Raw genomic sequence first — 13,473 nt, forward strand, 5'->3', positions numbered from 1 at the left:
TGAGGAATTTGTGAATGAACCGAAATACCTCATAGGTCGGACTATTTCCATTACAGATTGGAACTTCATTGACGGTTTCCACTACGGTCACTTACAGTTTATCATGCATCTGTTACCCCTCTAACACAGCTTCTCAATTTTGTTGCTGCCCTCCCGACCATTTAAAATAAGGCAAACACACCTAGCCAACACTGGAAAACAATCTTCGGGAACGGGACCGCTAAATTGAGAAGAAATTGAGAATGCTGCTATTCTAAAATTTTAAATTCATCGGTGATTTTTCCCCATCACTTATCACATACATTTCACCTGGCGCGTTGTCTCCTCTCAAACTTGGTTTCTCAAGCTTTTTTGCTCCCCTCCTAGTCATTCGGGGGATTGTGTTTCTACATAGAAAGACTGTTAGCCTGAATTTACAACAAGGTGATTTCATCCTGTTTTTGAAGTGTGATCTAACTAAAAATTTTCAGTCTAAGAGATTTGCAACCTCACTATTAACATTTATTCTTTCCTTTCCATCTGTTATCTTTTATTTTATTTTATTTTATTTTCTTAGGTTTAGTACATTTTTTGGTTTCAATTATGTTTTCAGCGAGGTATATACTGCTCCATCTAGTGGTGTAAATATTGTATATTGCTATTGTTTTTATTTCCATCTGTCTTTTTTGTTTTTCATTTGTTCTTTACGTTTTTAGTATCCCCCCCTATTTCACTGAAGATGGCTCAAATGAGTCTAAACGTGTTTGAATTTTATTGCTCCATCTAATGTTGGAATTATGTTTTGTATTGAATGAGAAGAATACATTTAATTTTTTGCTTTGTAAAGTGAAAACTGTCAATATGGAATGATTCTAATATCTTGTACCTTATACGATTTTATATATATATATAAAACCCACATACAACCTACTTTTTAGTTTTCACTATTATGTGTGTTTACTTTGCAGTGAATGTAAGTGAACCCCTCCCGGTTGATGTATGTGACAGCCCTCTGACGATCGGGACACGTAATTCCATTGAAATTACCCCATGTATATAATAAAATATATCGGTTGCCAAGAATTGTATTCAAGTTGATAGTTGCCGGACTGTCCCTTTGTCAGTTTCAAGAAACAAGGCTCTTGAAAAGCGAAACCTTATTTTAGGATCTATCTCCCCATATATGTCAAATGAATTGCTGCTATTTAGCAACGGATGACCCACAGAGAGGCCATCGTACTAACCTTTCTTCCCGGAATCGTCTCAACATAATACAAATTACATTTTTCATGGTACATAACCTCTGATTGTGATTCACTCCTCTGATTTGAGGTTAAACAGAGCTCTCAGCACTGTTTAAACATGACCGGTTGAACATCGGTTTTAGATAGTGTCCAAGTGATAAATAACGTCTTTGCAATGTGGCAGCCATACTTAGGCATTGTTTAACCGTTGACATCGTCTAAACACCGTTTCTGCAATCGGCCCTTAGTGTTTTCTCTACATTTATTATTTTGGCCAACCCTGACTTTAATTTAATTTTTGTTACGTTCTTAAATAATGAAATGTTCTTTGATTGCTTTTTATTAGGAAATAATTAGTCATACCCGATCTATTCAATTATTAGCAATTCTATTAAGGACAGCCCTGATCTAGAAAGCCAAGAATAACAACCATGAGGATTCATTGTGCTGACCACCGGACACCTTGTAATCTGCAGGTCTTTGGGCTGAGCACCCATCACTTGGTAGGTCATGGCCCTTCGAGGCTGTTGTGCTGTAGGGTTTGGATTTTTATTTTTGGTCCTTTCTTGTCTTTCCTATCATACTTGTTAAAAATTTAATTTCACTGGCCTGTATTTTATTCTCCTGTCTTTTTGTCAGTTTCCAGGTCACCAGTGCATATTGCAGTATTGTGGAGTTGTACCTCTTATATTACCTCTTTATACTTCATTGCTACTTCTTTCCTCTACACCAGGTTTCTCATACTCTGGTAGAATGCATTCAATCCTTTTACTGATGTTCATATCCAGCCCTGCATCAGTTTGCTTCCCAAATACATGAAACTCTCCACAATTTCAATGTTTGCTCCCTTTATTTTTATAATTTTTTTTCCCTTCTCTTTTTCCTCTAGTCCATGCCATTGTCTTACTCTTTTCCATGCTGATTTTCATTCTGTAATTTTCAGTAATCTCACTCAGCATTTCAAGTTGCCCTTATACTTTCTCTCTGTTTACTCCCCACACCAGAGTATAATCTGAAAACAGCATTACCTTCAGCGCCTTGTCCCCATATTTTACCTTCGTCTCCTTCACAGTTTTGTCCGCAACCACTTTGAATAATAGCGGTGATAGCACACTTCCTTGTCATAGTCCAATTTCATTCCAAATCCACTCTGTCCTCCCCAGATGTCTGGACATTGCTGCACCAATTTTTGTACGTTGCTTACACATATTCTATCATTTGTTTTTCAAATTAATTCTGTTGCATTACTTTGTGTACCTTTGGTCTGGGTACACTATCGTAAGTTTTCTAAATCAAGGAATGGCATCACCATATCTCTTCTATATTCCCAGTTAATTGCCTCATATTGAAGATGATATCTAGTGTTGATTTTCCATTGCATGAGTCATATTGCTCTTGAAATTGTCCTTCCACCTTTCTTCTCATTCTCTTTTATAGTACCCCTTCAAATATTTTTGCTACCTGAAATATGAGTGTGATTCCTCATATAATTGTTACATACCTGCTGCTTTTATCATTTGCACACCCAGGTCATGCAGTCCTGCTGCTTTTTCCTCTTTCATTTGTTTGGCGGTAGTTTCCACGTCTTCCATTGTGATTTTATTCTTGGTTTCTGTCTCCTCACACTCTACCTCTATCATTTTACAATGGTCCAACTCCATGGCTAGAGGTTAGCGTGCTGGCCTTCGGTCACAGGGGTCCCGGGTTCGATTCCCAGCAGGGTTGGGAATTTTAACCATTATTGGTCTTCATCATCATTTCATCATCACGACATGCAGGACGCCTACGGGCGTCAAATCAAAAGGCCTGCACCAGGCCTCTCCGGAGGCCACACGGCATTTCATTTCACAATACAAAGCTTGTTTACTCCCTCGTGATGTATTCCAGTGACGAGTATGTGAATATGTTGTTCATGTATGGAGAAGCTAGACAGAATGCACACCAGGCACAGTGCCTATATTGAGAACGCTATCCAGATAGATGGCAATGAACACCATGGCATTTTGGAGTGTGGAAAGACATCTAATTATAACTGAGTCCCTGGGAAGGACACAGCCTGTTCGAGATCTTCCCGTGATATCTTCTCACAATGAAGAGTTTGTGTTGGTTGCTAACCAGCACACTAACACACAAGCCTTTGCACAGGAAATGAACATCAGCCGAATGTCAGTTATGCAGATATTGCATACCCTTCGGTTTCACCCGTATCATCTGCACTTACACCAGGTGCTCCATGGTCATGATTTCTAGCCTGGCTTGTGTTCTGTCAATGGACTCTACAGCATGTGGACACTGATCCTGTGACCATCTTATTTATGGTTGAATGGCAGTTCCACAACAATGGAATTGTTAATCGCCGCAATGTGCACTACTGGAGTGTGGATAATCCCCATTGGGTGTGACAGGTAGCTTTTAGATACAGTAGGACATGAACATACGGTGTGACCTTGTGGGTGATCACATCATTGTTCCCCATTTCTTTGAGAGCCATTCTGACGGGAGCATGCTATCTGCAGTTTCTCCATGATGAACTCGCACTGTTGTTGGAACATGTGCTGCTCGTTAGCCACTGCAGGATGTGGTTTCAACATGATGTGGCTCCATCGCATGCAGCGCTGGTTGTCTGGAACCATCTCCATGCAGTGTATCCTGAAGAAGAAGGCCTGTTCCATGGCCTGCCAGATCACTCACTCTTATGCCCTTGGATTTTTTCCTAGAAACCATGTAAAACAACTGGTGTATGCATAGCAGTCAGCCATTCCTGGTCACCTTAGACAGCTCATCACCAAGGCATGCCCAAATGGTCCTTACAGCATCATGCGCAGCTCTGTATCGAACATGAAGTTTATCAATTTGAACAGGAGTTGTGTGTAATGACGTAACTGAAATCCTATCATGTTTCCTAGTTACATCCAACTCAGCTCAATACCCTATGCCTCAGTACCAACATAAGCATATCAGTCAGTGAGAACTTTATAGTATGGAACCTTGCCATATCCCAGGTAATTGGCAGTATATAAAATAAAAAACTAACTTGTCTGGGATTCAAACCTCTATACCGTTGAACCGTGTCCACTAACATAAACCGACTGCGCCCCTGCCAGCTGAGCTGTTGTGAGGCTTGGCATGCAGTAGGCAGTTCCCAGCCTATAGGCCTACAATATATGTTCTTGCTCTATGCATGCACCTCCTGTTGTAATATTCGTGTTCTTCATATCTGTACTCGTTTTACTGGTTCATTCAGCATATTCATAATGAATTAGTGGTGCTCACATTTCCTGCTGTCTTCTAGCCCCTAACCACACATCTTGTTACATTACCCCAGATTAGGCAGAGGAATGGATGTTTTTCATAGTTGTAGTAAACACAACAGGTTGCATAAAACTAGATCACAAGGAGCAGACCACCCGATGTAATATGAAAGAGATATATTTTGTTCATGCATGCACGCGGGGCTTAACCCAGAGTGGGAATTTGACCTAGTACTTCTGTGCAAAATAGATATCCATCCAATGTTAGATTTAATTTTTTTGTTCTAGGCCTTCTTGGCTTTATGTGGACATTTGTTCTCCGGTACTATACCTTGGCCCTGGATCGAAGAAAAGCAGCTATTGTGTCTGTTCCACTAAAGCTTCATTCCTCATTGCCTACAAGAGAGAAGTTACCTGTTCCATGGGTAAAGTTGTTTAAAAGACTTTCATTTTGGTAAGTGATTTCATTACATATTTTTCACTTATTACAATAGAAATAAATTCTATTCAAAAATCACTAATGGTCCCATTCTCATTGGCTGTGAATTTCATTACATATTTTTCACTGATTACTATAGAAATAAATTCTATTCTAAAATCACTAATGGTCCCATTCTCATTGGCTGTGAATTTCAGCCATTCACATATGGTGTGAGCTTAGCAGTTACATGCTTATTTGGAAGTCATACAAAAATGAATACATTATGAAGTACGGATATTTACTACTGGGTTATTGAGAGTTATTGAGATGGCATAAAATAAAATTGTGTTCATCCTGTGACGTGTTCCTTTTCATGTTCATATCTTTATACGACTTATTTGACACTTGTTTGTTCTTTTCCATTACTGATATTATTCTGATGGGATCCTTTTCTCCTTTTGTGTTTGTCATGTCTTTCTGTTCTTTTACCACCTGGATTCATCTGTATCTTATGTTTCTTCCTGCACTGGATGAGTTGGCCATGCAGTCAGAGGTGCGCGGCTGTGAGCTTGCATCCGGGAGATGGTTGGAATCCTACTGTCGGCAGCCCTGAAGATGATTTTCCGTGGTTTCCTATTTTCACACCAGGCAAATGCTGGGGCTGAACCTTAATTAAGGCCATGGCAGCTTCCTTCCAATTCCTAGGCCTTTCATATCCCATCATTGCCATAAGACCTATCTGTGTCGGTGTGACATAAAGCCACTAGCAAAAAAAAAAAAAAAGAAGTTTCTTCCCGCTTCCTGTATTTATCCAATTTTCTTCTTATCTTACATTCCTCACATCAAGACTGAAGATTAGTCAAAACGGATACTCAAAGAATGTTGATGCCTGTCCTTCTGATGAAACTGGGAAGCAGAAACAAGATGTAGAAGAACAGAGATTGACAAGGGAGAGCCTATCTGTTCATAGACGGCAGTGTATGAAGATGTGGAAATTGACCATATCATTTTATGTTTTCATGTTTGTCCTTATCTTCTCTTTCTGTTGCTCCCTCTTCTTACCTATCAGTGTATTTGTCCTATTACATGTCCCTTTTCATTCTTAGACATTTTATGTTTTGTTGTTTTTGCAGTTATTCATCTGTTAGATATCTAAAATCTTTCTTAATAGCAGGCGAGGCGGGTCTTTGTTTGCTGTGTTAGCCAGGCTAACGCCATCTAAAATGAAAGATCAACGAATATGATCACATAATATTATGCAATATAAATTGTTTATTTACTGCCATATAAGAATCATAAAACTGAATTCTCTTCCACGTAAATACCACTTTAAGTGACGAAAGCTTCGCATCTATCGCATGATAAAGATATGCCGACTGTGCACTCTGTTTGCCGTTTAGCTGAGGCAAACATTAGGAGCTTCAGTTCAGTCAGGGCACGTCTGCAATTTGATGTACTCGGAAATCCTGCACAGAGCTGACTATGCTGCCTACTAGGCTCGCATGTTTGCCTCAATCAAGAGGCTAACTTAACAGTAATCATTTGTAGTCTTCAATGGTGATCGTTAGGAGTATGTCTTGTGCTTGTTGTGGCTTTCTTGTTGTTAAAGGGAGATTCAGTTACGATGGAGGATGAATACAGCTGTGTCATTGAAGACTTATTAACACAATCATTCTCTAGCCGAACTCTTGCTGCGTAGATACAAATCATAGACAATGGGAGACCTAATCCTAGTATATCAGCTATGGTAACAAAGAAGAGGCAAAATGCGTCATTTTAATTATTCCTGGTAAACAAATGATACATGGCTGCGTGGCTGTAAGGAGTCTTGTTCCTTGTATTGCTGGTCGTGCCTTTTATTTTCAGCAGACACGAATGTTTGGACAACAAAGTGAGTTTGTGATGTTAAGAGTTATTTTGTACTAAAGAAACAAAATGAACAGTCTGTAGACTATGTTAATTCCGAAATAGCTTTACTGAAGTTTGGTGGTACTAGAATAGAGGAATTCCGAATCTTGTCTTCAAAATTAATTGGGACAAACCTAAAGAAAAACAGTGAAGCAAGTGGGGGTATAGTTAGTTGTCTAATAGCTGCTGTTTGTTTCCTGGTGAAGCAAGAGCTGCCTTTTAGGAGCCATATTGAAAATCACGACTCAGTAGAGGAAATTTTGTTGAACTGCTCCATTATAGAGCCACTTATGATGAAAATTTATGGGACCACTTGGAAACTGATCCTGCTTTTCTTGGTACTTCCCATGTTACCCAGAATGAGTTAATCGATTCAGTCTCAGCTGTTTTGATAACTGAAATAAAAGAAGCACCATTTTGTAGCTGTGATAGAAGATGGGGCCATGGACTAAACACAAGCTTTTTCCTGTGCTTCATTATGTTACAAATGATGATATTCAGGAGAGATTTATTAGGTTCATTGATGTAAGTACCCATCACTCTGCTGTTTCTCTGGCTGGGAATGATTTCAGTTTAATCACTGAATTCCATTTTAGTGACAAATTAGTCGCTCAAAAGTACGATCGGTGTTCTATTATGGCTGGAACACATAATGGTCTACAGCAGATTATTCTTGCCAAATATCAGTCAGCCTTATTTGTGCACTGCTATGCACACAAGCTAAACCTAGTACTAAAACAGTCTGTTAAAGGCATTAAGGAATGCAAAGTATTCTTTGCAGCTCTATCTGGGTTTGCAACTTTTTTCTTGAGATCTTCAAAGAGAAAAGCTGCATTTCAGGCGTTTACCACTAAGCATTTGCCCTCAGTTGTCCCGACCCACTAGATACATACAGATCGTTTGGTTGAAGTAATATCAGAAATTAAAAAAAGATCTGAAGACATTCTTCAAGACAGCCATAAGCAACACTGAAGAACAGGATGGTGAAACAAGAACCTGTTTGAGAGGTTTCTTTGCCACTCTACAAGATTTGTACTATTTTTTTCTTTTAAATTTATTCTCATCTGTATTATCTCAAGCAAAAATCTTGTTCAATATTTTGCAAACCATAATTAAAAACATAAAATATTGTGCTGCCTAAGTCAAATAAAAATGAGGTTAGAGTTAAAAGGTGGCAAATTGGTGATGTGGAAATTGACAAACTGCAGACTGCATTGTGAAGTACCTACTTGATACAACGGTTTGACATATAACGTACCATTTTTCTGAATTGAATAAACAGGAATTTCTTTTTATTTTGGATTTTGACTTGTTTGAAACATACATGGACTCTCTTCCTGCTTGACCATTCGAGTTCCTGGTTAAATCATGTGGTAGCTACTTCAACGTCCTGGTACTCAAAACCGAGTTGTCAGCCATCTACCCATCAAAATAATTTAAGAATTCCTGCCTACTAGAACTTTATAAATATTTAACATGTTCAGGATTGAATGTGGCATTACATGAAGTAATCAAACTCTGTTCTTTAATTTTGACTATTCCTGCTACTAGCGCCTCTGTCAAACAATTTTTCTCAACAATGAATCAGATAAAAATTTATTTAAGAAGTACGCAAGCACAAGAAAGATAATTAAAATTGTCATTAATTTCAATTGAGAAGAACCTCCTGGAAAGCTGTAGGAAGAATCCTGGGTTCCATGATTCTGTTGTAGACATTTTTCCAGCTAAAAATCTCCACATAGAGCTGTGTTACAAGATGTAATACATGTATATATACAGAGAGGAGTGATTTGTATAAGTTAAAAAATATATATATATATATATATATAACCCAACATGATTCTATTTGAGCTTTAATACTCATACAGTGTTTTTATCCATATTTCTACAAAACGAGTGTGCTAACACTTTGATAAGAGTCATGTGCCACCACTGCTTAATAGCTTGTTCTCGTAGAAGAGTAATGGGCATGACAAGGTAACTTGCCACCCACATCTTGATAATGGGTGTTGTTCTCATTTACAAGTTGCATTACATGATTTGGCATAGATTACACAAGCTTTGAGTACATATTTTAAAATTTGATCATCATGATACCACACTCCAACACAGAGGCCATCATGTGTGGGTTTAGAGTTCTCTAGCCACTCTAGGAAACAAATATTGTTAACACTGAAGAATTTCTTCACTTTCCTTAACCTCTTAACCGGAGAATTTCCACGGACAAAAGAACATTCGTAGGGGGGATATATTTTGACTGAAAACTAGTTAATTCATCACCCATTATCATGATGTTGGTGACGAGTTACCTCATCACGCCCATTACTCTTCTGTGAATGACGAAGGAACTCGTCCCGCCCATTATGCATGCCTTTGTGGAAGATAAGTTATCTAGTCCTGCCCGTTTTGACATAACTATGTCTTATGGTTGTTGCGCATCTGAAAATTTGCATTACGGAAGTTGGCATCAGAAGATGTGTGACGGTAGTTTAACCCTAGCAGCCGTGTAGGCTGTGATGTAAGGTATGGATTGATTGTCAGACAAGGTTACCTAGCAAGTGTGCAGGCTATGTCTTATGACTGCTGGTCATATAAAAATTAGCAGCTGTTGATGGATGGCCATGATCGAGAGACCTATTTACTTGAAGGACCGTGTAGGTGAGGATGGCGGAGCGACTGGGAGCAGTTGTTTCCTAGTAAGGTCTGACATTTTCAGTGCATCAGTTCCACTAGAAACTCAGGCAATTGCAGTCCAAGCTCCGTTACCAGTAATGGCAATGGTGTGCAAAGTGTTCTTTCAATTGGACTGTGATCTCCACATGCATGAACTACAAGATCTTATTGTTCAGTTACCTCCCGCTCTCCTACTGCTGGGAGATGTGAATGCCTGCAACATCCTCTGGAGTTCTCCATCTTCCCGTGCTAGGGGAAGGACTCTTGAGCAATTGATAACCAGTTCAATCGTTGTTAGCTGAACACAGGGGAACCTACTCACATCAGTAGCACACATCACATTCTTGCACCTGGATGTCACCTTGTGTAGCCGTGCGCTGGTCCTGTTAGTGTGGGAAGCACACTATGACCTCTGCATTAGTGACCATTTCCCAGTACATCTTATGCTTTTGCATCAAAAACTGTCTGAAGTACCCAAGAACTAATTACTTCATTGGGAAAACTGGCCAGAGTTTTCAAAACATGCAGTGATGGCTGATGCGTTGCTGGCATCTGTTGATGACCATGTATGTCCAATTACAACTGGAATTCTGGCTGCTGCAGAGGAAGTAATACCTTCCTCATCTGGAATCTGGTCCCATGGTGGACCAACAAAATTGCAGCAGCTATACGTTATTGTCGCCAGGCTTTCAAGCATTATCATCAGAATCCTACATTGGCCAACGACATTATATTTAAAAGTCTGCATACTAAGGCCTGTTCTTTGATCCAAGAGACTAAGAAAGAAACTAGGGAAATGTATGTGTGAAACTATAGTAGTGGTAATTGCGTATGTTTGCTAATTGTAACTGTCACTCCCAGTCCTGCCACCAAGACTCTAATGCTCAGCGCAACAAACACCAAGCCTCAGATCATCAACGTCATGGCGAGGCTCGGGTGAGGGAATCTGAAGAACAACGTGTTGAATGCTTGGCTTCAAGTAGTCAGGCATAATGCCCAGATTTGGGAGAGAGAATCTTAAGAGCAGCATATTAAACGCTTGAGGTCAAATATTAATTTCACAATATTTGGTTCCTATTAGATCCATATTGAATATTAAAATTCATCTAACGTGTGAAACAGGGCTAAGGTATGATCCGCCTGTCAATACATATTAATATACAATAGTATATGTTTGCTTATTTACTACATCCTAACATCGTACTTGTTGCAAGAACCTGTTTCTTCAGCAATTAATAAAATCTCAAAATCCCTAAGGAGAACATAAATCTACAACATATAATAATGTCAAAACAAACATTCACATTAAAAGAAATTGTGTACATAAAAATCTACTTTAAAATGCCAATAGTTCTGTTTCTTATTGCAGTCTAAAATTGTAGATTTATGTTCTCCTTTGGGATTTTGAGATTTTATTATTCACTGAAGAAGAGAATATGGTACATCTGTTCTGGAAGCATGTACGATGTTAGGATGTAGTAAATAAACATTTTCTTCTTCATCATTTCCCATTTCCAGTCTTCTGGGTCGGGTTGTGAATCAAGGACTTCCACAGTTTTTATCTCTACACCACTCCCTCCCTTCCTCCAATACTTCTCTTACTTGTACTCCTCTCTTCTTTATACTCTCCTTCACCATATCCGTCCACCTCTTTCCGGGCCTTCATCACTGTCTTCCTCTTATTATCTTCCCATAATTACTCGCTTTGAAACTCTGTCCTCTTCCATTTTCATCATGTGTCCATACCATTTCAGCCTACTGGTCTCTATCTTGTCTTACAATTTAGGGAATCCAATTCTCTCTCTGATTTCTATGTTTCTGACTTTATTCCTTCGTGTCTTCCCAGTTATTCCTCTAAGGAATTTCCTCTTGGCTACATGGATTCTGCTTTCATCATGTTTTGTTGTTGTGCGTGTGCCTGTCACGTATTTCAGAATTGGCGTGTAATACAATGAGTACAGAATTTTCTTGCATTTCTGTGAGACGTCCCAGTTCCACACTATACCTCTCACACATTGTTAAACAACATTGGCTTCTTGGATTCTCTTTCCAATTTCTTAATTTATTTTCCCATTTTCTGCAAGCATACTACTACCTATATATTTGAAGCTTTTCACAGCTTCTAATTGTTTTCTATTTACTTCAATATTCCCTCTTCTTTCTCTATTACTCCTCGTCATCACTACTGTCATACTCTTCTCCACACTTATTTTATTCCATATTCCTATATCTGCCAATTCCATACAGTAACTTGTTCTTGTAGTTCCATTTCATCTTCTCCGCACATTCCTTTGTCGTCTGCAAAGAGTAAGGCCTTTGTGTCTTTGCTTCCCATTTTTTGTTGTAGACTCTTGTTGATTTCATACATGACTGTGATGAAGAACACTTCCTTGTCAAAGTCTTGTTTCTATATTTGTTTGTCCTATCTTAGTCTTCACACTACTTATGCATTTTTTATACACAGCTTTGATCATTTGTACTTCTGTTCTGCCTACCTTCTTTTTTGTCAGTGCATCCCAGACCAGTCGTCATTGTACACTGTCATATGCCTTCTCATTATCTATAAATGTCATCACTAAATTCTTCCAGAACTTCCATTTTTTTCTCCATCATGTTTCATAATGCAAACATTAGATCAAAAGTTGATCTATCTCTTCTAAATTCATATTGTTCTTCCTCCATTTCCTTTTCGACTTTCATCCTCAGTCTGCTCTCTAATATTCTCTCAAAGATCTTTGCTACAAGTGAAATGAGGGTGATTCCCCTATAGTTGATACATTCTTATTACCCTTCTAGAATACAAGGATTATCAGACCCATTCTCCAATCTTCTGGTACTTCTTTTTTCTTCCATAGCACTTGAAATAATCTATATATCCAATGGAACCCTACTGGTCCTGCTGCCTTTATCTCTGTAGATACCTCATCCAGGGGCTGCCTGGCCGAGGCAGTAAAGGCGTGCTCGGTTCGCCTGGAAAGACATGGATTCGTATCCCCGCCAGGAAGTCGTAAAATTTAAGAAATGAGATTTCCTTTTCCGGAGGTGCATATGGCCCTGAGGTTCACTCAGCCTACATAAAAAATGAGTACCAGGTTAATTCCTGGGGGCAAAGGCGGCTGGGCTTAGAGCTAACCACTCTACCCCGTCACGTGCCGCGGTTAACAATGGTGGAAGCCTTTACCTTCCACTCCTCCAAGGGCCTTCATGGCCTGTACGGAGGTGTCTTTGTCTTTTAAATACCTCATCCACACCTGATGCTTTGCCACTTTTCATCTTTATAGCTTTTTCTATTTTCAGCATTGTTATATCTTCATTTTGATTTTCTTCCACCAATTCTTCTTCATGTCCTCCTCTTCCTCCAGTTTTTTAAAATGTGATATTAAGTAATTTAGCAAAATACTCCTCCCATCACTGGAGAATATCCTCTCTTTGTGTCAAAATTTGTCCTGTGTCTGTTCTTACAAATTTTGTATCTTCTCTCCTGTTTACTTTGCTTTTAACCAATCCATACAACACTTTTGTTACTTCCTTTAACATGTCACAAGGTTTCTGTGGTATTTTCTCTACATGTCTGTTTTTGTTGCTGCACAATTTTCTGATATATCTTCTTTGCTTCATGGCACTTTTGCCTACTGTGCATATTTCTGCCTCCTATCAAGCTTATCTGCCTCCCATTGACTCATCACTCCCTTACTTTTTTATTCCACTAGGGTGTCTCCTTTTGCTCCTTTTTCCTTGACATATATCCTCTGCACACTTCACCATTCCTTGTTTGAACTTGGGTTATTCCTTTTCAACACTGCTGACCTGTACTGTAGGAATTTGTTTTTCAGTTCTTCTTGGAACTCTTGTGCTCCCTTTTCCTTTAATTTCCATATGTTCACTTTTCTTTCTCTTGTCTCTTTTAATTTCACTATTTTACCAAGTCTTCATTTCGCTACTACAATTTTATGGTCTCCTCCAAAATCTTCTCGTGGCATAGCTGTCACATCTTCCA

At 38.9% G+C, this 13,473-nt stretch overlaps 1 protein-coding gene across 4 annotated transcripts in view; it reads left to right on the top strand.

The window, feature by feature from the left end:
* Positions 1–13,473, top strand: part of MFS18 (major facilitator superfamily transporter 18) — a 206,705-nt gene that overhangs the window by 103,606 nt on the left and 89,626 nt on the right. For all 4 annotated transcript variants that reach the window (XM_067145678.2, XM_067145679.2, XM_067145677.2 and 1 more), the window contains one exon: positions 4,763–4,928. In XM_067145678.2, the coding sequence (XP_067001779.2) occupies positions 4,763–4,928 (166 nt within the window). The remainder of the gene's footprint in view (positions 1–4,762; positions 4,929–13,473) is intronic.

This window comes from Anabrus simplex, chromosome 4 (assembly GCF_040414725.1).
Source record: "Anabrus simplex isolate iqAnaSimp1 chromosome 4, ASM4041472v1, whole genome shotgun sequence".
Taxonomy (NCBI): domain Eukaryota; kingdom Metazoa; phylum Arthropoda; class Insecta; order Orthoptera; family Tettigoniidae; genus Anabrus; species Anabrus simplex.